We start from the raw sequence: 27,810 nt of genomic DNA, 5'->3' as shown, positions 1-27,810 counted from the left end.
ATAACTACTATAATACTACTCCTATGTACAAGAATATAACTACTATAATACTGCTCCTATGTACAAGAATATAACTACTATAATACTGCTCCTATGTACAAGAATATAACTACTATAATACTGCTCCTATGTACAAGAATATAACTACCATAATACTACCTCCTATGTACAAGAATATAACTACTATAATACTGCTCCTATGTACAAGAATATAACTACTATAATACTACTCCTATATACAAGAATATAACTACTATAATACTGCTCCTATGTATAAGAATATAACTACTATAATACTACTCCTGTGTACAAGAATATAACTACTATAATATTACTCCTACGTACAAGAATATAACTACTATGATACTACTCCAATGTACAAGAAAATAACTACTATAATACTGCTCCTATGTATAAGAATATAACTACCATAATACTGCTCCTATGTATAAGAATATAACTACTATAATACTACCTCCTATGTACAAGAATATAACTACTATAATACTACTCCTATGTACAAGAATATAACTACTATAATACTACTCCTATGTATAAGAATATAACTCCTATAATACTGATCCTATGTACAAGAATATAACTACCATAATACTGCTCCTATGTACAAGAATATAACTACTATAATACTGATCCTATGTACAAGAATATAACTACTATAATACTACCTTCTATGTACAAGAATATAACTACTATAATACTACCTCCTATGTACAAGAATATAACTACTATAATACTACTCATATGTACAAGAATATAACTACTATAATACTGATCCTATGTACAAGAATATAACTACTATAATACTGATCCTATGTACAAGAATATAACTACTATAATACTACTCCTATGTACAAGAATATAACTACTATAATACTGCTCCTATGTACAAGAATATAACTACTATAATACTGATCCTATGTACAAGAATATAACTACTATAATACTGCTCCTATGTACAAGAATATAACTACTATAATACTGCTCCTATGTACAAGAATATAACTACTATAATACTGCTCCTATGTACAAGAATATAACTACTATAATACTGCTCCTATGTACAAGAATATAACTACTATAATACTACTCCTATGTACAAGAATATAACTACTATAATACTGCTCCTATTCAGCCCATACTGTATATGAACACTGATAGTTGTTCCTATCACAAACCTGAATTGAGTGACATTACTGTACTCTTCCTGAAAACAACAGTACTGTGGCTGCTGACAGCAGGTTTCCTTACGGCACAAGAACCAATCCTCTAGTTATTATACTATACTATTCATAGATCACTATAGTTTTGATTTTTTTTTTTCTTTTGCTTATTTTATATTCCTGGTAGACCTACAGTATAATATATTCTTCAGCTGCAGTGCCAGCACTTAGAGGGTACAGCAGGCCCATTGTCTAATACAATGTATTTGTCCGTCTTAGTATTTCACCGTTTCCCTCTCAAATTCTTATTTTCAAACTAATAGAAAAGAGGAAAAATGGAAATGGCAACAACAACAAGGACAATCCTCCCGGCCCAGAACAGCGGTGCATTATTACTGAGTACTACTACTAATAGCAAGTCAGGAATGAATAGTCTTACCAGGGTAATATAAATCTCCGGCTCAGTAACTTGCCGTTCCTGCTGCTCGGAGTCTCAGCTTTTAGGAAACAAAAACAAAAGCAAAAACAGCATTATGAGAATGGAATATCAGGAGCTGCTTTTGTCTTGTTCTAATGGTTATATTTTAGTAAATCTAAAACATGTTATGAACAAAAGATTCCCCGTGATCCCGAAAGGCAAAAAGCTACGTAAAGAGAAAATATGTTAAAGTGATCGAAACCTGTTTCTAAATGTAGTTCTTAGAAAATAAAAAGATACATTGTAATATCAAGTGTAATTCTGTTTTGAGGGTTGCCTGTGGTGTATACAATGGAGGTGTATAGAGAGAGGATCATAACGAAACTGCAATTATGATGATATAGATGTGGGGTAGGAGGAGTAGGCTGGTGCCTAGGGCACCCAAGATAGTAGGGCTGATAATGCTATATAGTATAACATAATATTCAACGACACATGCAAAGATAAGCTCAACCATGCATGGCCTCCGATGGACTAAAACATCAGACATCCCGATGATAATGTGAACTTACTGGGTGAACCAGCGCTAGTTATTTTTGGTTGAACAGTTGTCAATTTTGGTATCTTACCAAATTTTGATCTCTGGAAGGTGCAGGTTATCCCTTTTGCTTTGAGTACTATGTAGAGTTTGTATTCTGCCCCTGCTGGTGGCTCAGTGCTACTACTTGTTATAGGGTCCACCATTCTTCAGCTAGGATGCTAAACGTTGGGATCAGAAAGGTGCATTTTTTTGCTTGCCTTGAGCCAAGTCAATCAATCTTGGTTGAAGTTATTGGTACTGATGGCAGACTTGGCATTTTGGGGGGCCCCAAGCAAAATTATGTCCGGGACCCCCTAATTCAAATGTTTAGTCCACGTTCCCTCTTTACTGGGACCATTCCCATTTGTAGTTAAAAAAATATCTGGACAAACCAGTGCAGCATACTGTGCTAGTTTGTTCAGTAAAATGGTTCCCTATGGTGCACCCCAGGACTGTTCCATGTAATATAACGCCCCTCTGCCGATCATCTCACAGTATAACGTATCCTTTACTGGCTCCCACACTGGACCCTATATAGACATAGTAATTGCTCATTTCATTGGTCTCTATACAGTAATTACTCCCTGCTCTATCCGGCCCCCAAACCAGGTTGCTACCTATTGGACTATTCCACCAATATTTGGCATGATATCCAGACAGTGTTTGGGCGTTATGTGTAGTACTCCTCTGTAGGCCAAAGTAGAGGCAGGTCTGGACAGGAACAGGGATTGGCGCCCCGATTACTTGGGTCCCATGGATTATGGCTAAATCTGCCCCTGTATTGTTGCAGAATGCAGTCACAGAAGAAAGCTTGAGAGTAGATTATATGGGTTAATCTTCAGTTTACTTCTCAGAACATGAGATAACATCATCAGCCTGTCAATACAGCAATACACAAGGAACACACTTGAAAAGAACTAACCATAGATAGATGCAGCATGGTGAGATACAGACAAGTCTCTATAGCATACACTTACACTGTATTCAGCATATAACAATAAGAACATCGCCATCTAATATCCGGAAGCTGTATAATACAGTAAGTCTATATCTGGTGCATATATGTATATACCAACATTAGAGATGAGCGAACAGTGTTCTATCGAACACATGTTCGATCGGATATCAGACTGTTCGATGTGTTCGATTCGAATCGAACATCACGTGGCAAACTCCAAAAAAATTTGATTCCACTCCCACCTTCCCTGGCGCTTTTTTTGCACCAATAACAGCGCAGGGGAGGTGAGACAGGAACTACGACACCGGAGGCATTGAAAAAAATCGGAAAAAAGTCATTGGCTGCCGAAATCAGGTGACCCCCATTTTAGACAAATAGTGGATTTCAGATCCGGGTCATATGAGACTGTGAACTTTGTGACTATGAGACAGGGATAGCTGTACAGGCAGGGATAGCTAGGGATAACCTTTATTTAGGGGGGAATGTTATTAAAAATAACTTTTTGGGGCTCTATCAGGTGTGTAATTGTGTTTTTTGTGAGATAAACTTTTTCCCATAGGAATTAGAGATGAGCGAACACTAAAATGTTCGAGGTTCGAAATTCGATTCGAACAGCCGCTCAATGTTCGTGTGTTCGAATGGGTTTCGAACCCCATTATAGTCTATGGGGAACAGATACTCGTTAAGGGGGAAACCCAAATCCGTGTCTGGAGGGTCACCAAGTCCACTATGACACCCCAGGAAATGATGCCAACACCTCTGGAATGACACTGGGACAGCAGGGGAAGCATGTCTGGGGGCATCTAACACACCAAAGACCCTCTATTACCCCAACATCACAGCCTAACAACTACACACTTTACACACTCAATACCACCTCTCTGACAGTAGGAAAACACCTTGAAACATGTGTATTTGGCACTTGCAGTGAGGAGAGCTTGTCACCAGCAGTGAATTTGGCCCTTGTAGTAAGTTGAGGTTGGCACCAACATTTGTTTTGAAAATCAGGGTGGATTGAGCCTCTAACCAGCAGAGTTTGGGCAAATTCATGGTGGAGGGAGCCTCTAAACACCCCAGTTTGGGCAAATTCATGGTGGAGGGAGCCTCTAAAAACCCCAGTTTGGACTAATTCATGGTGGAGGGAGCCTCTAACCAGCCCAGTTTGGGCAAATTCATGGTGGAGGGAGCCTCTAAAAAACCCAGTTTGGACCAATTCATGGTGGAGGGAGCCTCTAACCAGCCCAGTTTGGGCAAATTCATGGTGGAGGGAGCCTCTAACCAGCCCAGTTTGGGCAAATTCATGGTGGAGGGAGCCTCTAAAAAACCCAGTTTGGACCAATTCATGGTGGAGGGAGCCTCTAACCAGCCCAGTTTGGGCAAATTCATGGTGGAGGGAGCCTCTAACCAGCCCAGTTTGGACCAATTAATGGTGGAGGGAGCCTCTAACCAGCCCAGTTTGGACCAATTAATGGTGGAGGGAGCCTCTAACCACCCCAGTTTGGACCAATTCATGGTGGAGGGAGCCTCTAAACAGCCAAGTTTGGACCAATTCATGGTGGAGGGAGCCTCTAAAAACCCCAGTTTGGACCAATTCATGGTGGAGGGAGCCTCTAACCAGCCCAGTTTGGGCAAATTCATGGTGGAGGGAGCCTCTAAACAGCCCAGTTTGGGCAAATTCATGGTGGAGGGAGCCTCTAACCAGCCCAGTTTGGACCAATTAATGGTGGAGGGAGCCGCTAAACAGCCCAGTTTGGGCAAATTCATGGTGGAGGGAGCCTCTAAACAGCCCAGTTTGGACCAATTCATGGTGGAGGGAGCCTCTAAAAAACCCAGTTTGGACCAATTCATGGTGGAGGGAGCCTCTAAACAGCCCAGTTTGGGCAAATTCATGGTGGAGGGAGCCTCTAACCAGCCCAGTTTGGACCAATTAATGGTGGAGGGAGCCTCTAAACAGTCAAGTTTTGGGAAATTCATGGTGGAGGGAGCCTCTAACCAGCCCAGTTTGGACCAATTCATGGTGGAGGGAGCCTCTAAACAGCCCAGTTTGGGCAAATTCATGGTGGAGGGAGCATCTAAAAAACCCAGTTTGGACCAATTCATGGTGGAGGGAGCCTCTAACCAGCCCAGTTTGGACCAATTAATGGTGGAGGGAGCCTCTAAACAGCCAAGTTTGGACCAATTCATGGTGGAGGGAGCCTCTAAAAACCCCAGTTTGGACCAATTCATGGTGGAGGGAGCCTCTAACCAGCCCAGTTTGGGCAAATTCATGGTGGAGGGAGCCTCTAAACAGCCCAGTTTGGGCAAATTCATGGTGGAGGGAGCCTCTAACCAGCCCAGTTCGGACCAATTAATGGTGGAGGGAGCCGCTAAACAGCCCAGTTTGGACCAATTCATGGTGGAGGGAGCCTCTAAAAACCCCAGTTTGGACCAATTCATGGTGGAGGGAGCCTCTAAAAAACCCAGTTTGGACCAATTCATGGTGGAGGGAGCCTCTAACCAGCCCAGTTTGGACCAATTAATGGTGGAGGGAGCCTCTAAACAGCCAAGTTTGGACCAATTCATGGTGGAGGGAGCCTCTAAAAACCCCAGTTTGGACCAATTCATGGTGGAGGGAGCCTCTAACCAGCCCAGTTTGGACCAATTAATGGTGGAGGGAGCCTCTAACCAGCCCAGTTTGGACCAATTAATGGTGGAGGGAGCCTCTAACCACCCCAGTTTGGACCAATTCATGGTGGAGGGAGCCTCTAAACAGCCAAGTTTGGACCAATTCATGGTGGAGGGAGCCTCTAAAAACCCCAGTTTGGACCAATTCATGGTGGAGGGAGCCTCTAACCAGCCCAGTTTGGGCAAATTCATGGTGGAGGGAGCCTCTAAACAGCCCAGTTTGGGCAAATTCATGGTGGAGGGAGCCTCTAACCAGCCCAGTTTGGACCAATTAATGGTGGAGGGAGCCGCTAAACAGCCCAGTTTGGGCAAATTCATGGTGGAGGGAGCCTCTAAACAGCCCAGTTTGGACCAATTCATGGTGGAGGGAGCCTCTAAAAAACCCAGTTTGGACCAATTCATGGTGGAGGGAGCCTCTAAACAGCCCAGTTTGGGCAAATTCATGGTGGAGGGAGCCTCTAACCAGCCCAGTTTGGACCAATTAATGGTGGAGGGAGCCTCTAAACAGCCAAGTTTTGGGAAATTCATGGTGGAGGGAGCCTCTAACCAGCCCAGTTTGGACCAATTAATGGTGGAGGGAGCCTCTAAACAGCCCAGTTTGGACCAATTCATGGTGGAGGGAGCCTCTAAACAGCCCAGTTTGGGCAAATTCATGGTGGAGGGAGCCTCTAAAAAACCCAGTTTGGACCAATTCATGGTGGAGGGAGCCTCTAACCAGCCCAGTTTGGGCAAATTCATGGTGGAGGGAGCCTCTAACCAGCCCAGTTTGGGCAAATTCATGGTGGAGGGAGCCTCTAACCAGCCCAGTTTGGACCAATTAATGGTGGAGGGAGCCGCTAAACAGCCCAGTTTGGACCAATTCATGGTGGAGGGAGCCTCTAAAAACCCCAGTTTGGACCAATTCATGGTGGAGGGAGCCTCTAAAAAACCCAGTTTGGACCAATTCATGGTGGAGGGAGCCTCTAACCAGCCCAGTTTGGGCAAATTCATGGTGGAGGGAGCCTCTAACCAGCAGAGTTGTGGGAAAGCAGGGTGGAGGGAGCCTCTAACCAGCAGAGTTGGTGGAAATCAGGGTGGAGGGAGCCTCTAACCAGCAGAGTTGGGGGAAATCATGTTGGAGGGAGCCTAGTATTAGCAGAATTGTGCAACGCTTATGGTGGATGAGTATGAGGATGCGGAGGAATTGGAGAGGTTGAGTACAGACATGGAGTTTCATGTTGGGGTGCTTTACACAGGTGGGCACAAAAATGAAGGCTCTATCCAGTGGTGGTTCATTTTTATCAAAGTGAGCCGGTCGGCACTCTCAGCTGACAGACGGGTGCGCTTGTCAGTGATGATGCCACCGGCTGCACTGAACATTCCTCTCAGATAGGACGCTGGCGGCAGGACAGGACAGCACCTCCAAGGCATATAGGGCAAGTTCAAGCCACAGGTCCAACTTCGACACCCAATACGTGTAGGGCGCAGAGGGGTCGGAGAGGACAGGGCTGTGGTCGGAAAGGTATTCCCGCAACATGCGCCTATACTTCTCACGCCTGGTGACACTAGGACCCTCCGTGGCGGCACTTTGGCGAGGGGGTGCCATCAAGGTGTCCCAGACCTTAGACAGTGTGCCCCTCGTTTGTGTGGACCGGTGAGAACTTGGTTGCCTACTGGAGGAACTGCCCTCCCTGCCGCCAACGTCACATGCTGGAAACATCTCCATCATATTCTGCACCAATTGCCTGTGGCAAGCATTGATGCGATTGGCCCTCCCCTCTACCGGAATAAAAGACGAGATGTTGTTTTTATACCGGGGGTCAAGGATAGCAAAGATCCAGTACTGGTTGTCCTCCATGATTTTGACAATACGCTTGTCGGTTTTAAAGCACCCCAACATGAACTCAGCCATGTCTGCCACAGTGTTAGTTGGCATGACTCCTCTGGCCCCACCGGAAAGTTCAATCTCCATTTCCTCCTCATCCTCCATGTCTACCCATCCGCGCTGCAACAATGGGACGATTCGAAGTTGCCCGGAAGCCTCCTGTATCACCATCACATCATCGGACAACTCTTCTTCCTCCTCCTCCTCCTCCTCCTCCTCCATTAAACGCAGTGAAGCGGACAGATGTGTGGACCTACTCTCCAGCTGTGACGGATCGGATGCTATCCCTAACTCCTCTGTGTGATCTGAGTTATCCCTGATGTCAATCAGGGATTCTCTCAGAACACACAAGAGCGGGATTGTAAGGCTCACCATCGCATCCTCAGAGCTCACCCTCCTTGTGGACTCCTCAAAGACCCGTAGGATGTCACAAAGGTCTCTCATCCATGGCCACTCATGGATGTGAAACTGAGGCAGCTGACTTTGTGGCACCCTAGGGTTTTGTAGCTGGTATTCCATCAAAGGTCTCTGCTGCTCAACCACTCTATTCAACATCTGAAACGTTGAGTTCCAGCGTGTGGGGACGTCGCACAAAAGCCGGTGTTGTGGCACATGCAGGCGTTGCTGGAGAGATTTTAAGCTAGCAGCGGCTACTGTCGACTTGCGAAAGTGGGCGCACATGCGCCGCACTTTCACCAGTAGCTCTGGAACATTGGGGTAGCTCTTTAGGAAACGTTGCACCACTAGGTTGAAGACGTGGGCCAGGCATGGAACATGTTGGAGTCCGGCAAGCTCCAGAGCTGCTACCAGGTTCCGGCCGTTATCACAAACGACCATGCCTGGGCCCAGGTGCAGCGGCTCAAACCATATTGCCGTCTCATCGAGGAGGGCATCCCTCACCTCGGAGGCAGTGTGCTGTCTGTCCCCCAAGCTGATCAGCTTCAGCACAGCCTGCTGACGTCTACCAACGCCAGTGCTGCAACGTTTCCAACTCGTAGCTGGGGTCAATCTAACAGCGGAGGAGGAGGCGGTGGCGGAGGAGGAGGCGGTGGCGGAGGAGGAGGCGGTAGAGGAGGAGGAGGAGGGGGGTGTTCTTCTCGTGTCCCTGCCAGGAATGTTAGGCGGGGAGACGAGGTACACCGGGCCAGTTTGGGAAGCAGTCCCAGCCTCAACTACATTCACCCAGTGTGCCGTCAGTGAAATGTAGCGTCCCTGTCCGCATGCACTTGTCCACGCGTCGGTGGTCAAGTGGACCTTTGTGCAAAGCGCGGAACTAAGGGCCCGCCTGATGTTGAGTGACACGTGCTGGTGCAAGGCGGGGACGGCACACCGGGAGAAGTAGTGACGGCTAGGGACGGCATAGCGAGGTGCCGCAGTTGCCATCAGGTCCAGGAAGGCGGGAGTTTCAACAAGCCGGAACGCCAACATCTCCTGGGCCAGCAGTTTAGCGATGTTGGCGTTCAAGGCTTGCGCGTGTGGGTGGTTAGCAGTGTATTTCTGCCGCCGCTCCAATGTCTGAGAGATGGTGGGTTGTTGTAAAGAAACGCCTGATGGTGCCTTTGATGGTGCAGGAGAAGGAGATAAGACAGGACCAGGGGAGGATGAGGTAGAAGTCAACAAAGTGGCGGAGGCAGATGAAGTGGTGTCCTGGCTCGTCCTCTGGAGTGCATCGCCAGCACAGTCAGCAGTGGCAGTGGCAGAGGCAGAGGCAGTGGCAGAGGCAGTGGCAGTGGCGTGAACGGCAGGCGGCCTTTGTCCTGCCGTTGCTGCCTGCCACTGATTCCAGTGCTTGGATTCCAAATGACGGCGCATTGAAGTGGTGGACAGGTTGCTCTTCTCAGAGCCCCTAATCAATTTCGAGAGGCAAATTGTGCAGACAACACTATATCTGTCCTCGGCGCATTCCTTGAAAAAACTCCACACCTTCGAGAAACGTGCCCTCGAGGTGGGAGTTTTTCGGGGCTGGGTACGAACTGGAACATCTTGGGAGATTCCGGGTGTGGCCTGGCTTCGCCTAAGCTGCTGACCTCTGCCTCTGCCTCTAGCTACCCTTTTTGGTGCTGCACCTGCCTCAACATCCACACTACTTTCCCCGCTTGACATCCCCCCTGTCCAGGTCGGGTCAGTGTCCTCATCATCCACCACTTCCTCTTCCAACTCCTGTCTCATCTCCTCCTCCCGCACAATGCGCCGGTCAACTGGATGCCCTGACGGCAACTGCGTCACATCATCGTCGATGAGGGTGGGTTGCTGGTCATCCACCACCAAATCGAACGGAGATGGAGGAGACTCTAGTGTTTGAGCATCTGGACACAGATGCTCCTCTGTTAGGTTCGTGGAATCGTGACGTGGAGAGGCAGGTTGAGGGACAATGAAAGGAGCGGAGAACAGCTCTGGGGAGCAGGGACAGTTTGGGTTATTGTTCTGTAAAGCTTCGGAATTTTGGGAGGAAGGAAGACAAGACTGTTGGGTAATAGGAGGAGAGGAGGCAGAGTCTGACTGGCTGCTGGACAATGTGCTGTAAGCGTTCTCTGACAGCCATTGCAAGACCTGTTCCTGGTTCTCGGGCCTACTAAGGTTTGTACCCTGCAGTTTAGTTAATGTGGCAAGCAACCCTGGCACTGTGGAGTGGCGCAATGCTTGCTGCCCCACAGGAGTAGGCACGGGACGCCCTGTGGCTTCACTGCTACCTTGCTCCCCAGAACCATTCCCCCGACCTCGCCCACGGCCTCGTCCACGTCCCTTTCCGGGAGCCTTGCGCATTTTGAATTCCTAGTTAGAAATTGGCACTGTATACCAGTAGTAAAAATTGTGGGTGCACGTAACCCCAATATATTCTTTGAATTACCAGTCAGAAACTGGCACTATATGGCAGTAGCAAGAAATGAGGGTATTTATAACCCCAATATATTCTTTGAATTCCCAGTCAGACAATGGCACTGTATACCAGTAGTAAAAATTGTGGGTGCACGTAACCCCAATATATTCTTTGAATTACCAGTCAGAAACTGGCACTATATGGCAGTAGCAAGAAATGAGGGTATTTGTATTCCCAATATATTCTTTGAATTCCCAGTCAGACAATGGCACTGTATACCAGTAGTAAAAATTGTGGGTACACGTAACCCCAATATATTCTTTGAATTCCCAGTCAGACACTGGCACTATATGGCAGTAGCAAGAAATGAGGGTATTTGTATTCCCAATATATTCTTTGAATTCCCAGTCAGACAATGGCACTGTATACCAGTAGTAAAAATTGTGGGTGCACGTAACCCCAATATATTCTTTGAATTACCAGTCAGAAACTGGCACTATATGGCAGTAGCAAGAAATGAGGGTATTTATAACCCCAATATATTCTTTGAATTCCCAGTCAGACAATGGCACTGTATACCAGTAGTAAAAATTGTGGGTGCACGTAACCCCAATATATTCTTTGAATTACCAGTCAGAAACTGGCACTATATGGCAGTAGCAAGAAATGAGGGTATTTGTATTCCCAATATATTCTTTGAATTCCCAGTCAGACAATGGCACTGTATACCAGTAGTAAAAATTGTGGGTGCACGTAACCCCAATATATTCTTTGAATTCCCAGTCAGACACTGGCACTATATGGCAGTAGCAAGAAATGAGGGTATTTGTATTCCCAATATATTCTTTGAATTCCCAGTCAGACAATGGCACTGTATACCAGTAGTAAAAATTGTGGGTGCACGTAACCCCAATATATTCTTTGAATTACCAGTCAGAAACTGGCACTATATGGCAGTAGCAAGAAATGAGGGTATTTATAACCCCAATATATTCTTTGAATTCCCAGTCAGACACTGGCACTATATGGCAGTAGCAAGAAATGAGGGTATTTGTATTCCCAATATACTCTTTGAATTCCCAGTCAGACAATGGCACTGTATACCAGTAGTAAAAATTGTGGGTGCACGTAACCCCAATATATTCTTTGAATTCCCAGTCAGACACTGGCACTATATGGCAGTAGCAAGAAATGAGGGTATTTGTATTCCCAATATATTCTTTGAATTCCCAGTCAGACAATGGCACTGTATACCAGTAGTAAAAATTGTGGGTGCACGTAACCCCAATATATTCTTTGAATTACCAGTCAGAAACTGGCACTATATGGCAGTAGCAAGAAATGAGGGTATTTATAACCCCAATATATTCTTTGAATTCCCAGTCAGACAATGGCACTGTATACCAGTAGTAAAAATTGTGGGTGCACGTAACCCCAATATATTCTTTGAATTCCCAGTCAGACACTGGCACTATATGGCAGTAGCAAGAAATGAGGGTATTTGTATTCCCAATATATTCTTTGAATTCACAGTCAGACAATGGCACTGTATACCAGTAGTAAAAATTGTGGGTGCACGTAACCCCAATATATTCTTTGAATTACCAGTCAGACACTGGCACTATATGGCAGTAGCAAGAAATGAGGGTATTTGTATTCCCAATATATTCTTTGAATTCTCAGTCAGACAATGGCACTGTATACCAGTAGTAAAAATTGTGGGTGTATATAGCCCCAATTCTATTGCTAGGGGACTTGCAGGGTATTTCTGGGGTGAAGGTGGGGGGGCACACCGTTGGAACGGGTATCGGGGTATATATCGGGTATACGGGAATACACTGACAGTGTATTCCATTCAGGATCCTAGGAAAGCTGGGTTGCGGCGATTGAGCCCGTCAGTGCCACGTTACACTGACAAGCTTCTCCCTGGAATTTAGCTCTTATAAGAGCTGTTGGTTGTCTTCTCCTTCCTATCTAGCCTGTCCCTGCCTACCCAGAATCTAAGCCCTAGCTAGCTGGACGGAAACCTCCGTCCTCGGTGAATTGCAAGCTCAGAATGACGCGAACCTGGGCGGCGCTGTTCTTTTAAATTAGAGGTCACATGTTTTCGGCAGCCAATGGGTTTTGCCTACTTTTTTCAACGTCACCGGTGTCGTAGTTCCTGTCCCACCTACCCTGCGCTGTTATTGGAGCAAAAAAGGCGCCAGGGAAGGTGGGAGGGGAATCGAGTAATGGCGCACTTTACCACGCGGTGTTCGATTCGATTCGAACATGCCGAACAGCCTAATATCCGATCGAACATGAGTTCGATAGAACACTGTTCGCTCATCTCTAATAGGAATGCATTGGCCAGCGCCGATTGGCCAGAGTTCATAATTCGGCCAATCAGCCCTGGCTCTGCTGGAGGAGGCGGAGTCTACGATCGCTCCACACCAGTCTCCATTCTGGTCCGACCTTAGACTCCGCCTCCTGCAGCAGAGCCAGCGCTGATTGGCCGAATTCTGTAAACTGGCCAATCAGCGCTGGCCAATGCATTCTATTGGCGTGATGAAGCAGAGCTGAATGTGTGTGCTGAGCTCAACTACGCCGGTGGTGTAGCCGAGAGTTCAGTGCACAGCCAGCTCTGCTATGCCGGAGATTGAGCAGAGTTGGCCGTGCGCTCCGGTGGTGTAGCAGAGCCGAGGGTGCAGAAGGGTTCAAGTGCACCCTCGGCAGTCTCCATTGTGTTCCGATATCAGATGTAGCAGTGTTGACAGCATCAGCATGGCTACATCTCCGGACGGAGTGTGCGCGCTAACCCTTGTGCACACTCAGCTCTGCTACATCAGAGCGGAGCGTGCACTTGAACCCTTCTGCACCCTCGGCTCTGCTCCACCACCGGAGCGCACGGCCAACTCTGCTCAATCTCCGGCATAGTAGAGCTGGCCGTGCACTGAACTCTTGGCTACACCACCGGTGTAGTTGAGAGTTCAATCTCCGGCATAGCAGAGCTGGCCGTGCACTGAACTCCCGGCTACACCACCGGCGTAGTTGAGCTCAGCACACACATTCAGCTCTGCTTCATCACCCCAATAGAATGCATTGGCCAGCGCTGATTGGCCAGTTTACAGAATTCGGCCAATCAATGCTGGCTCTGTCGGAGGAGGCGGAGTCTAAGGTCGGACCTGAATGGAGACTGGTGTGGAGCGATCTTAGACTCCGCCTCCTCCGGCAGAGCCAGCGCCGATTGGCCGAATTCTGTAAACTGGCCAATCAGCACTGGCCAATGCATTCATATTGGAAAAAGTTAGCTTGCGAAAATCGCAAGCTGACAGGGATTTCCATGTAATAAAGTGACTTTTATGCCCCCAGACATGCTTCCCCTGCTGTCCCAGTGTCATTCCAGGGTGTTGGTATCATTTCATGGGGTGTCATAGTGGACTTGGTGACCCTACAGAGATGGATTTGGGTTTCCCCGTTAACGAGTATATGTTCCCCATAGACTATAATGGGGTTCGAAACCCGTTCGAACAGTCGAACAGTGAGCGGCTGTTCGAATCGAATTTCGAACCTCGAACATTTTAGTGTTCGCTCATCTCTAATCATAACAGATGCAGATGTCCATATAATCACAGTAAAGGCTAGAATGACCAGTTAATCGAGGTGAGTGTATCAGCCAAGACTACATACCGTACTCTATTCCTAAATGCCAGGCAGGGTGCCCCGCTGTGTACCCACTCCTACTATTAAAGGTCAGGTGGATTTTATGCATTAACCTGAATTGATCTCAGAGAAAACCTTCAGGTTAAAATGTTCCATCCACAGAAATCACCTGTTCCGAGGAGGAGTAAAGTTGTCTGAAACAAAGTAGAAATCTCTGCTCAAAACTACATGGTGGCTCAGTGGTTAGCACTTGAGCCTTGCAGCACTGAAGTCCTCAGTTCAAATCCTGCCAAGGGCAAAAAACCATCTGCAAGGAGTTTGTATGTTCTCCCTGTGTTTGTGTGGATTTCCGTCCCATATTCCAAAAAAGACATACTGATGGGGAAAAATGTACATAGTGAGCTCTAAGTGGAGCTCACAATCTACATTAAAAAACACTAGACATGGCCGAACCTCTGAATATTCATATTGTTTTGGATTTTAGTCGGCCCTACCAGCTTCATGACCTCTTCCAGCTATTATATTCCAGGTACCAAACCCCCTAAAGTTTCATGTTTGGCAGAACACAAACATTTTAAAAAATTTGTGTCGAATCTGGTTCCATCCGAACCAGTTCACTCATCTTTACGGCAGCAGAAAACGTTCTAACAGCTTGCTCATTGGCTGCACAATCATAATGGACACACAATTTTGTCACCCCTACCGTATGTGCAGGTGCCAGAGGTGGGACCAAAATAGATTGGACATTTATGACGTATCCTGTGGGGTGGAATAGGAAATAAGCCTTTAAGAATAAGTCTTGGCGTCATGGATCGCAGTCTATCGTGCTCCCCGTGTAGCGCAGCCAAAACGTGATACAAATCTTCCCACCACCTCACGGCAGCCGCCAGAGCAACATAACATATTAGCCGCCCTGTCAATCAGAATTTCCGAAGGTGTCGTTTTACGTTGTTGGCTTTTCACAGAATTGAGGATGCAATTATATGGTCTGGAAATTTTAATTTAATTATATGGTCTAGAAAATTTATTTTTTTAAGACTCTGTCTCTGTGTTGCCCTGCGGCTGCCGAGTTGTAATAATTCAAAAACAGTTTTTCTTTCTCGTGGAGTCAACACATGAACAATCCTTAACATATGATGAATATTCTGGCCGGCATTGAAGACAGAAGACAGATTATCTCTATATAAGATATGTTATACACTTCACCTCTTCAATCAGATTGGTGGAGAGGTCAGGTGTCGGACCCCAAATCTGATATCGATGGTCTAGTCCACACATAGACCACTGGGACTGCAGTGATTGTGAGACTGTGGCCCCACAATTTCCCTTAAGGGTTCCATGTGAATGAACCAGGTGTGTTCCTTCACAAGAGTCTGCCTCTCCTGGCGATGTAGTGGTTGTGGACCCGCACCCAGCATGTCCTGTCCTCAGTGCTAATGACGAGACACAGTTCCATGATTCTGTGTCAGCTCACAAGTTCCTCGTCCTCCTCCTCCAACACCACCACCGTTAAAAACTAATTAAAATAACCCCATTAAGGCTCACCCCCAAGGGCCAAAAACTAAAACTCTACTGGTTAAAGGCTTAATTCACCCAAAGGGCCAAATACATTGATGGTACAAGGCTCAACTCACCCAAAGGACCTAAAACTCTGCTGGTGCAAGGCTCAACTCACTTTTTTTAAGATACAAGCACTATATGACCGCTCCAACAAGGCTCAACTCACTTTAAGGGCCTAATACTCTGCTTGTGCAAGGTTCAACTCACCCCAAGGGCCTGAAGCTAAGTTTGGGAGGGCTCACCTCAAGGGCCTGAAAAGTAAATTTTTGTATGGCTCAGCTTAAGGGCCCATAAAAGTAATATTTGTAGGTCTCACCACATCACACACACATCCACAATAACAGTTCAGGGTGGGGGCTGTTGGATTTTCCATTACCTATCCCATCTGTGGTTATCATGAGCAACGTGATTTAAAGGGGTGCATGCTAATGTTTCTTTAGCTTAAAATTTGTGATTCTGTCCATACTAATGTAGAAAAAAGAAGGTTTCCAGGTATTTTTCCACTTTCCATATTGAGTTTGCAGTGTGTAGTTGATAGGCTGTGATATTGGGGTAATACAGGTACTTGGACATGTTAGATGCCCCCAGACATGCTTCCCCTGCTGTCCCAGTTGCATTCCAGAGGTGTTGGCATCATTTCCTGGGGTGTCATTTTGGACTTGGCGACTCTCCTTAGTCGAATTTGGGTTTCACCTGAAACGAGCATTTTTTCCCCATAGACTATAATGGGATTCGATATTCGGTTGTTCTTGGCGCCTTGTGTGGCTGCCTGCCTGTATTACAGCTGCTACAAACTAAACTGATCTTTCTCTATCCCGTCCTTTTTCTTCACTTCTTTTCTATTACTATAAGGAACATTAGTATAAGAATAGTCGAATATTGAGGGTCTACTGGAAACGAATATTGAATATTTCACTACTCGCTCATCTCTACTGGACTAGTTAGATACACTGGACTTGATTTTACATCAATAAATAGATGAAACTCTTCTCTTCTTCTCCTTTAGTTTTGATCCCGCTCGTTCTGTTCTCAGTCGCTCCGTACTGAACATGGCGGTCAGCCGGCGAACAGTCGTGCAGAGCTGTATTCACTTGATTCAAAGCATTTAGAGGTTGAAAAACTTTCATGTGAGGAGGACTGAAGTATGTCATCAATGGCGGAAGTAGTGTCACCAGAAACGGGGGGGATGGGGAATGTGGTACTTACAGATCCATCAGCTATGGCAATGACATGTTGTCACGTCTTGGTATTTGCCCGGCACTCAATGATCCAGAGATATCTGTACAGGAATGAGCCCCAGTTACATCATATTCAGAGCTCAAGCGGTCATTTAAAGGGTTAGGAAACATGACCGCTTTCTTCTCAGGAAGTGACATCACCAACGGATGTGATGTCACTTCCTGAGAAGAAGAGAGCAGCCATGTTTTCTAATCCTGGATAACCCCTTTGACACTATAGGGCAGGACTTCTTCTGGAGATGTCACCATTCTGTTTTTCTCTCTCATTTACAGGAGATACAATGCGGATTGCCTCATCGGAGTTTGCAGATGATCCTTGCTCGTCGGTGAAGCGGGGCACCATGGTCAGGGCGGCCCGTGCACTACTTTCTGCTGTCACCCGCCTACTCATATTAGCAGACATGGCGGACGTCATGAGGCTTCTGACACATCTGAAAATTGTAAGTATACCATGATTTCACCCTTGGGTGGTTGGGGTACCGAGGACGCATGGATTTAATGATCATGGTGGTTGGTTGTCCACAATTCTACTGGTTGTTACGGGAAACAGTCAGCAAGCTTGCCATGAATCTTAAGAAGTAATAAAGGCCTAAAGTAAAGTGGCACCCTCAGATATTCTGTCGCTTTTTAGTATTTGACTTTGTCTCAAATTTGAGCTAAAATTATAGGTGTGAATTTTTTTTCTTGAACGTTTTTGCTTATGTTATAAATATCTACATCGGTTAGAATTTCGTGAAACGTTGCGATATCGATTGTTGTGCTGCAAATGGCGGGATGATGTAGTGCCACCTTGTGTTACTAATGAAGATGACAAGTAACTTTTGTTTTGGGACCAACCCATTTATAACTTTCTTATAGGGGTTGTCCCATAGTCATTGAGAAGAGGCCACAGCACCTAACCAAGCATTCAGCTGATCAGCGGGAGTACCAGTTGTGGGGACCCCCACCAATCTAATAAGGATAGGTCATCAATCTAAAAGTCCGAGATTGTCCCATCTCACACTATCCCCCGTCCACAAAAAAGATAACTATCTGAATGGTGGAAATTTGACTGCAGGGACATCTACTCGAAAATGGGTGACCGGTGTCTCTCTGCAAGAACGAATGAAACAACTCAGAATTCAACTCTGCATTTCATTCACATGTATCGATGGAGATATCCCTATGGTTTAAGTAGTGTATGGCGTAGTTATTGCTCAGAGTGGCGGTATGTTTTAGACTTGTGTGTTGCAGTATGACATGTGCACAGTATACCGTACTTGTATTATTCGGGCTTTGTATGATGGTATTATCTGAGCACTGTATATCATAGCAATTTGGATGTTGTGATGATGATTTGTGAGCACTATATAGCGGTAAATTTACGACATTTATTTCAGAACTGTTAAATAGCATTAAAGGGATTTTTTTTTACAAACTCTGAAAGACCTCCAGTAGTAATAGTTGTCTATTCACAATGTCAGTCCTTATTCGGTTTTCCCCTTCCTCAGTAAGTTACATGAGCACAGTGTGACCTTTTCTTTTCTATCATGGGTTGATGTGCAAACAGGTGATCTCTGCTGACTGCCAATGCTATTGAGGCTTACCATGTGACCTCTGCCCCCCTTTTATTATGCCCTACATTTATTCTACTCACATATTCTGCTCCCTATAGCCCCCTCTCTAACATACCCCCAGTATTTAGGACTCTCTCACGGTCAGGTCACCATGCCCACATTACTCTCCCCAGTGTTTGCAGCAGCAGTTGAGGCAGTTTCCAGGACTTTTGGTGAAATTGTCCTCACAGTATAAAGTATTGGCTGGTATATGACATTAGGAGGTCTGCAGTGCTAGACATGGGTACACATGGGTACAGGTACTAGACATGGGTACAGAAACTAGACATGAGTAAAGGTACTAGACATGGGTACAGGTACTAGACAATGGTACAGGTACTAGACATGCGTACATAATGCTAGACATGAGTAAAGGTACTAGACATGGGTGCATAATGCTAGACATGGGTACAGGTGCTAGACATGGGTACAGATACTAAACATGAGTACAGGTACTAGACATGGGTACAGATAATAGAAATGAGTAAAGTTACTAGACATGGGTACATGTACTAGATATGAGTAAAGGTACTAGACAATTATCTAGGTTATGTGTGCTGCTATTTTGGTATAGATAGAATTATGGATGGATGGATGGATGGATGGATGGATGGATGGATGGATGGATAGATAGATGATAGATAGATAGATAGATAGATAGATAGATAGATAGATAGATAGGAGATAGATAGATAGATAAATAGATAGATAGGAGATAGATAGATAGATAGATAGATAGATAGATAGATAGATGATAGATAGATAGATAGATAGATAGATAGATAGATAGATAGATAGATAGGAGATAGATAGATAGATAGATAGATAGATAGATAGATAGATAGATAGGAGATAGATGCTAGATAGATAAATAAATAGATAGATAGATAGATAGATAGATGATAGATAGATAGATAGATAGATAGATAGATAGATAGATAGATAGGAGATAGATAGATAGATAGATAGATAGATAGATAGATAGGAGATAGATAGATAGATAGATAGATAGATAGATAGATAGATAGGAGATAGATAGATAGATAGATAGATAGATAGATAGGAGATAGATAGATAGATAGATAGATAGATAGATAGGAGATAGATAGATAGATAGATAGATAGATAGATAGATAATAGATAGATAGATAGATGATAGATAGATAGATAGATAGATAGATAGATAGGAGATAGATAGATAGATAGATAGATAGATAGATAGATAATAGATAGATAGATAGATAGATAGATGATAGATAGATAGATAGATAGATAGATAGATAGATAGATAGGAGATAGATAGATAGATAGATAGATAGGAGATAGATAGATAGATAGATAGATAGATAGATAGATAGATAGATAGGAGATAGATAGATAGATAGATAGATAGATAGATAGATAGGAGATAGATAGATAGATAGATAGATAGATAGATAGATAGATAGGAGATAGATAGATAGAAAAATTTAAAAGCAGCACAGCACAGTAAAAGGGTACAAATCCAGAAAAGGAAGGTATGAAATCCTCTAACCATATACAGAAAAAGAAAAAAATGGCAGCACTCCAGTAATTTCCAAAATAAGTGGGTTTAATCCATAGCAGGCAACGTTTCGATCCTTTCAAGCTTGAGAAAGGTTCCTTAGAGGACTGAAACGTCGCCTGCTTTGGATTACACCCACTTATTTTGGAAATTACTGGAGTGCTGCCATTTTTCTCCTTTTCTGTAGATAGACAGATCTATATCTGTATACATAGAGTTAATATGTTTGATACAATCTCTCGTTACAATTATTATCATGTCCCTGTATCTTGCGTTTTGCTATTATTTCCTTCATATACTGTATAATAGGGTTGAGGGACCATCTCTGAATACTCCAGGGACCTTCCCTCATATTATATGTAATAGTTGAATTGAAGAGCGCTTTCTCGGAGAGGCTTCTATCATACATGAGCTTTTAGTTCTTCTCTATATCTGTAAAGCAGATTGCTGGGAGAAGACGGATGAATTAACATTGTCAGGTCATCAGCAGAGCTCTGGCCCAGACTCAATTACAATCTGCCGCTGACGTGTGAGCCCTGACTACTCCTGTCAATACTCCCCGCAGCTCTCATTACCACCGTATACTTATTGTTATGTGGCTGCTCAGCACCTTGTTCCCGATCCAAAGGGCCGCACTCGGCATACACTACACAGTCTGCTGTATGCCGTAGAATGGATACAATCCATCATGGATGGATAGAAGCATATTCAGGATATTAAGCTACCACAGAAGGTTACATAAGATCCAATGGACCCAACATAGTCTGAGAAAGCAAGCAGGAATTGTATTATATCGACTCCACGGACTGTTATACCCCAAATCAACCACCCCACCCCCCATACCCACCACTCACCCCCCCCCCCCCCCGACTCCAACTCCCCCCCACACACACACACACTTTACTAGCTTTAAATATCTATTTGGACATGCCAATAAAGCTTGTTTGATTTGATTTATATCCCCCCCCCCATCCCCAATCTGGTCATGTGCATGTAGCCATATTGCGGTTCTTTATGATACAATCTAGGTTAGGAATAGAGATGAGCGAATAGTATTCGTTGAATACCTCGCTCCCATAGGAATGCGTGTAAGCGGCCGAACACCAATGGGTTAAGCGCAGTGAATATTCAATGTGTTTAACCCCTTGGTGTTCGGCCGCTTACACGCATTCCTATGGGGGCGAGGTATCCAATCGAATACTACTCGCTCAACACTAGTTAGGAACATTATGTAGTAGATTAAGGTATTGTAATGTTGAGAATAGAGATGAGCGAACACTGTTCGGATCAGCCGTTCCGAACAGTACGCTCCCATAGAAATGAATGGAAGCACCTGGCACGGCGACCGGCCACCGGCAAAATCTATGTGCCAGGTGCTTCCATTCATTTCTATGGGAGCGTGCTGTTCGGAACGGCTGATCCAAACAGTGTTCGCTCATCTCTAGTTGAGAATATCTGGGTTCCATTTGCCAATATCGTCTGGATATTGATTTTGCATCCATTTTTGCCTATTAAGGTTATTTGGACACTGTATGGCGGTATAATTCTGGAAACAGAATATTACCGCCATACAGAATATTATGAAATTGAATGCATATTCTGTGTTGTTCCCATATGGCAGTATTATTGGAGCCTTGTACTGTTTCAGTCCTATATAGCGGTATATTTCGCAGTGTTCTGCAGCTTCAGCTTGACCTGTCGATACTTGACCTCGGGCCATGCAGATACTGTAATTGAGTTGTCCTATTGATTAAGTCAAGTGCTGCTAACTAGCGATGCGTCTATAAAGAGCAAGAGCTTGACCTATACCAACCACCCGTGAACCACAATACACATGTGATGGTTACTGCAATGGCTTTCTATAGGTATACCGCCACCCCACCCGGCACCATTCCACCGCAGGCCGTATCTGGCAGCCGCAGATAATTGGATTGCCATTTACGCTGCACATCTGTTTCCTCATCAAATATCAAGGATTTGCATAGGAAGACGTGTAAAAATGTCAGCCCTAGTTAAGTAATGGCGCGGGCCTTGTACTCCGCTCCTCGGGTTTAGCGGGGTTAAAGGAAGCGAGTTCCCATCATATTCTATTTTGCTTTTTATTAAGCGAGACTTGTGACATTTTCGGCAGTTTCTAAGGGGACGGCGGGCGTTCGGAGGAGATTAGTCTTTGTTTTTGTTATTTAGAAAGAGTAAACGGGATTTAGATGTAGATTTACTGGACTTTGTGTAGGCCCCGGAGCCTTTGTCAATTTGTTGCCGCCTCCTATGGCTCGAATTCTTAGTGGATCCAGATCTTAATCCCCTAAATCTGTTTCATTTCTATCTCGGCAATAATAACCAAGCACAAATAATATCATTAATATGACAGACTGTTTATTGCTATTTCTGCAGCGTTTCCTTTGTGATTTTTACCAGCGGTACTACAAATTGCCTAGAAACCAGTTATCTGCTTATCTAGGTGACTACCATTTCCGTACATGGTTACACTTACATCATGATCCCACTGGAACCAGAATATATAGCATACCTCCCAACGTTTGAAGAACTGAAAGAGGGACAAAATGTGCGGCGCGCATAGTGCACAGTGGCAAATTTAGCCCCACCTTCTTGTATGTTGACTCTGCCCATTCTCATTCATTTTCCATGTGCCCCCACACAGTATAATCCTCCTACAGTCACCCATAAATTATATGTCACCCCTCTATCTCTCCCCCAGTTTCATATACACCCTTCATCTGCCCCCAGTTTCATGTCCCCCCCCATCTCTGCCCCAGTTTCATTTCCCCCCTTCTCTGCCTCCAGATTCATGTCCCCTCCCTCTCTGCCCCCAGATTAATGCCCCCCATCTCTGCCCCCAGATTCATGTCCCCCATCTCTGCCCCCAGATTCATGTCCCCCCATCTCTTCCCCCAGATTCATGTCCCCCATCTCTTCCCCCAGATTAATGTTCCCCCATCTCTGCCCCCAGATTCATGTCCCCCATCTCTGCCCCAGATTCATGTCCCCACATCTATGCCCCCAGATTCATGTCCCCTCCATCTCTGCCCCAGATTCATGTCCCCAATCTCTGCCCCCAGATTCATGTCCCCACATCTCTGCTCAAACTTTCATGTCCCCCCATCTCTGCCCCAGTTTCATTTCCCCCCTTCTCTGCCCCCAGATTCATGTCCCCTCCCTCTCTGCCCCCAGATTAATGCCCCCCATCTCTGCCCCCAGATTCATGTCCCCCATCTCTGCCCCCAGATTCATGTCCCCCCATCTCTTCCCCCAGATTCATGTCCCCCATCTCTTCCCCCAGATTAATGTTCCCCCATCTCTGCCCCCAGATTCATGTCCCCCATCTCTGCCATCAGATTCATGTCCCCACATCTCTGCCCCCAGATTCATGTCCCCTCCATCTCTGCCCCAGATTCATGTCCCCCATCTCTACCCCCAGATTCATGTCCCCACATCTCTGCCCCCATATTCATGTCCCCCATCTCTGTCCCCAGATTCATGTCCCCACATCTCTGCCCCCAGATTCATGTCCCCACATCTCTGCCCCCAGATTCATGTCCCCACATCTCTGCCCCCAGATTCATGTCCCCCATCTCTGCCCCCAGATTCATGTCCCTCCATCTCTGCCCCCAGATTCATGTCCCCCATCTCTGCCCCCAGATTCATGTCCCCACATCTCTGCCCCCAGATTCATGTCCCCACATCTCTGCCCCCAGATTTATGTCCCCCCATCTCTGCCCCCAGATTCATGTCCCCCATCTCTTCCCCCAGATTAATGTTCCCCCATCTCTGCCCCCAGATTCATGTCCCCCATCTCTGCCCCCAGATTCATGTCCCCACATCTCTGCCCCCAGATTCATGTCCCCTCCATCTCTGCCCCAGATTCATGTCCCCACATCTCTGCTCAAACTTTCATGTCCCCCCATCTCTGCCCCAGTTTCATTTCCCCCTTCTCTGCCCCCAGATTCATGTCCCCTCCCTCTCTGCCCCCAGATTAATGCCCCCCATCTCTGCCCCCAGATTCATGTCCCCCATCTCTGCCCCCAGATTCATGTCCCCCCATCTCTTCCCCCAGATTCATGTCCCCCATCTCTTCCCCCAGATTAATGTTCCCCCATCTCTGCCCCCAGATTCATGTCCCCCATCTCTGCCATCAGATTCATGTCCCCACATCTCTGCCCCCAGATTCATGTCCCCTCCATCTCTGCCCCAGATTCATGTCCCCCATCTCTGCCCCCAGATTCATGTTCCCACATCTCTGCCCCCATATTCATGTCCCCCCATCTCTGCCCCCAGATTCATGTCCCCCATCTCTGTCCCCAGATTCATGTCCCCACATCTCTGCCCCCAGATTCATGTCCCCCATCTCTGCCATCAGATTCATGTCCCCACATCTCTGCCCCCAGATTCATGTCCCCTCCATCTCTGCCCCAGATTCATGTCCCCCATCTCTGCCCCCAGATTCATGTCCCCACATCTCTGCCCCCATATTCATGTCCCCCATCTCTGTCCCCAGATTCATGTCCCCACATCTCTTCCCCCAGATTCATGTCCCCACATCTCTGCCCCCAGATTCATGTCCCCCCATCTCTGCCCCCAGATTCATGTCCCCCATCTCTGCCCCCAGATTCATGTCCCCACATCTCTGCTCCGAGATTCAAGTCCCCCATCTCTGCCCCCAGATTCATGTCCCCCATCTCTGCCCCCAGATTCATGTCCCCACATCTCTGCCCCCAGATTCATGTCCCCACATCTCTGCCCCCAGATTCATGTCCCCCCAACTCTGCCCCCAGATTCATGTCCCCCATCTCTTCCCCCAGATTAATGTTCCCCCATCTCTGCCCCCAGATTCATGTCCCCCATCTCTGCCCCCAGATTCATGTCCCCACATCTCTGCCCCCAGATTCATGTCCCCTCCATCTCTGCCCCAGATTCATGTCCCCCATCTCTGCCCCCAGATTCATGTCCCCATATCTCTGCTCAAACTTTCATGTCCCCCCATCTCTGCCCCAGTTTCATTTCCCCCTTCTCTGCCCCCAGATTCATGTCCCCTCCCTCTCTGCCCCCAGATTAATGCCCCCCATCTCTGCCCCCAGATTCATGTCCCCCATCTTTGCCCCCAGATTCATGTCCCCCCATCTCTTCCCCCAGATTCATGTCCCCCATCTCTTCCCCCAGATTAATGTTCCCCCATCTCTGCCCCCAGATTCATGTCCCCCATCTCTGCCCCCAGATTCATGTCCCCTCCATCTCTGCCCCAGATTCATGTCCCCCATCTCTGCCCCCAGATTCATGTTCCCACATCTCTGCCCCCATATTCATGTCCCCCCATCTCTGCCCCCAGATTCATGTCCCCCATCTCTGTCCCCAGATTCATGTCCCCACATCTCTGCCCCCAGATTCATGTCCCCACATCTCTGCCCCCAGATTCATGTCCCCCCATCTCTGCCCCCAGATTCATGTCCCCCCATCTCTGCCCCCAGATTCAAGTCCCCCATCTCTGCCCCCAGATTCATGTCCCCCCATCTCTGCCCCCAGATTCATGTCCCCACATCTCTGCTCCCAGATTCAAGTCCCCCCATCTCTGCCCCCAGATTCATGTCCCCCCATCTCTGCCCCCATATTCATGTCCCCACATCTCTGCTCCCAGATTCTTGTCCCCACATCTCTGCCCCCAGATTCATGTCCCCCCATCTCTGCCCCCAGATTCATGTCCCCCATCTCTTCCCCCAGATTAATGTTCCCCCATCTCTGCCCCCAGATTCATGTCCCCCATCTCTGCCCCCAGATTCATGTCCCCACATCTCTGCCCCCAGATTCATGTCCCCTCCATCTCTGCCCCAGATTCATGTCCCCCATCTCTTCCCCCAGATTAATGTTCCCCCATCTCTGCCCCCAGATTCATGTCCCCCATCTCTGCCCCCAGATTCATGTCCCCACATCTCTGCCCCCAGATTCATGTCCCCTCCATCTCTGCCCCAGATTCATGTCCCCCATCTCTGCCCCCAGATTCATGTCCCCACATCTCTGCCCCCAGTTTCATGTTCCACCTCAATGTCTACACACAAAAACCACTTAAACTCACCTTTTCCTCGCTCCCCCACCGCTCTCTCTGCAGTATCACTAACACAGTTGTAGGCGCGATGTAACGTCATCACATCGCGTCTACATAGCCACTAGCCGGAGTGCAGCAGCAAAGCAAGGAGCTGAGCTGTGACAGCTCCTTGCTTTACTCGCGTATGTATTCAACAAAGATCTGCGTCCTCCAGATGCAGATCTGAGTTGAAATCGGGACATACCTCCCTCCAACCGGGACCGCGGGACACGTCACCGAAATTGTGAATGTTCCGCGGAAATCGGGACTGTTGGGAGGTATGTATATACTTAAAGGGAATGTCAGATCAATTTGTGTCTACAGCTCCTATGCAAAATTATGCATCTCCATGGTAATGGACCACAAACAAACTAACCCATAGCCGCTTCTAGTTTTCATACTCCATTTCTCTTACCCTTCTCTGTGCTTTGCTAATATTCATTCAATAACTTAGTAAGATGTAGGGGACAGATAGAAGCAAATATTATTGCTGGATCAGACTACACAGGGTTTGTTTGCATACCTCCCAACCGTCCTGATTTCCGCGGGACATTCACGATTTCGGTGACGTGTCCCGTGGTCCTGGTTGGAGGGAAGTATGTCCCGATTTCAACTCAGATCTGCGTCTGGAGGAGTTGAATACATACGCGACTAAAGCAAGGAGCTGTCACAGCTCAGCTCCTTCCTTTGCCGCTGCACTCCAGCTAGTGGCTGTGTAGGCGCGATGTGATGACGTCACATCGCACCTACAAATGTGTTAGCGAGACTGTGAAGAGAGCGCCGGGGGAGTGAGGAAAAGGTGAGTTTAAGTGTTTTTTTGTGTGTAGACATTTAGGTGGAATATGAAACTGGGGGCAGCTGAAGGAGGTGACGGCATGACACTGGGGCAGAGATGGAGAGGACAGCATGACACTGGGGCAGAGATGGGGGGACATGAATCTGGGGGCAGAGATGAGGGGACATGAAACTGGGGGCAGAGATGGGGGGGCATTAATCTGGGAGTAGAGATGGGGACATGAAACTGGGGGCAGAGATGGGGGGGATTAATCTGGGGGCAGAGATGGGGGGACATGAATCTGGGAGTAGAGATGGGGGACATGAAACTGGGGCAGAGATGGGGGGGCATTAATCTGGGGCAGAGATGGGGGGGCATTAATCTGGGGCAGAGATGGGGGGACATGAATCTGGGAGTAGAGATGGGGGAACATGAAACTGGGGGCAGAGATGGGGGGGCATTAATCTGGGGGCAGAGATGGGGGGACATGAATCTGGGAGTAGAGATGGAGGGACATGAATCTGGGGGCAGAGATGGGGACATGAAACTGGGGGCAGAGATGGGGAGACATGAAACTGGGGGCAGAGATGGGGGGGACATGAAACTGGGGGCAGATGAAGGGTGTATATGAAACTGGGGGAGAGATAGAGGGGGGACATATAATTTACGGGTGACTGTAGGAGGATTATACTGTGTGGGGGCACATGGAAAATGAGTGAGAATGGGCGGAGTCAACATAAAAGTGGGTGGGGCTAAATTTGTGCGCCGCACATTTTGTACCCCTTATGTTCTTCAAAAGTTAGGAGGTATGTGTTTGTTGTCTGTTACCATGGTGATGCATAGAGGGTGTAGTCACATAACGGAAGGAGATTTTTAACTA

At 46.7% G+C, this 27,810-nt stretch overlaps 1 protein-coding gene across 2 annotated transcripts in view; it reads left to right on the top strand.

Annotated features, from left to right (window-relative positions):
• Nucleotides 1–27,810, top strand: part of CTNNA2 (catenin alpha 2) — a 1,647,901-nt gene that overhangs the window by 314,545 nt on the left and 1,305,546 nt on the right. For both annotated transcript variants that reach the window (XM_075261702.1, XM_075261694.1), the window contains exon 4: nt 17,197–17,363. In XM_075261702.1, coding sequence (XP_075117803.1) covers nt 17,197–17,363 — 167 coding nt within the window. The remainder of the gene's footprint in view (nt 1–17,196; nt 17,364–27,810) is intronic.

The sequence above is a fragment of the Leptodactylus fuscus genome, chromosome 1 (genome assembly GCF_031893055.1).
Source record: "Leptodactylus fuscus isolate aLepFus1 chromosome 1, aLepFus1.hap2, whole genome shotgun sequence".
Taxonomy (NCBI): Eukaryota; Metazoa; Chordata; class Amphibia; order Anura; family Leptodactylidae; genus Leptodactylus; species Leptodactylus fuscus.
This window is presented reverse-complemented; position numbering and strand designations above follow the sequence as displayed.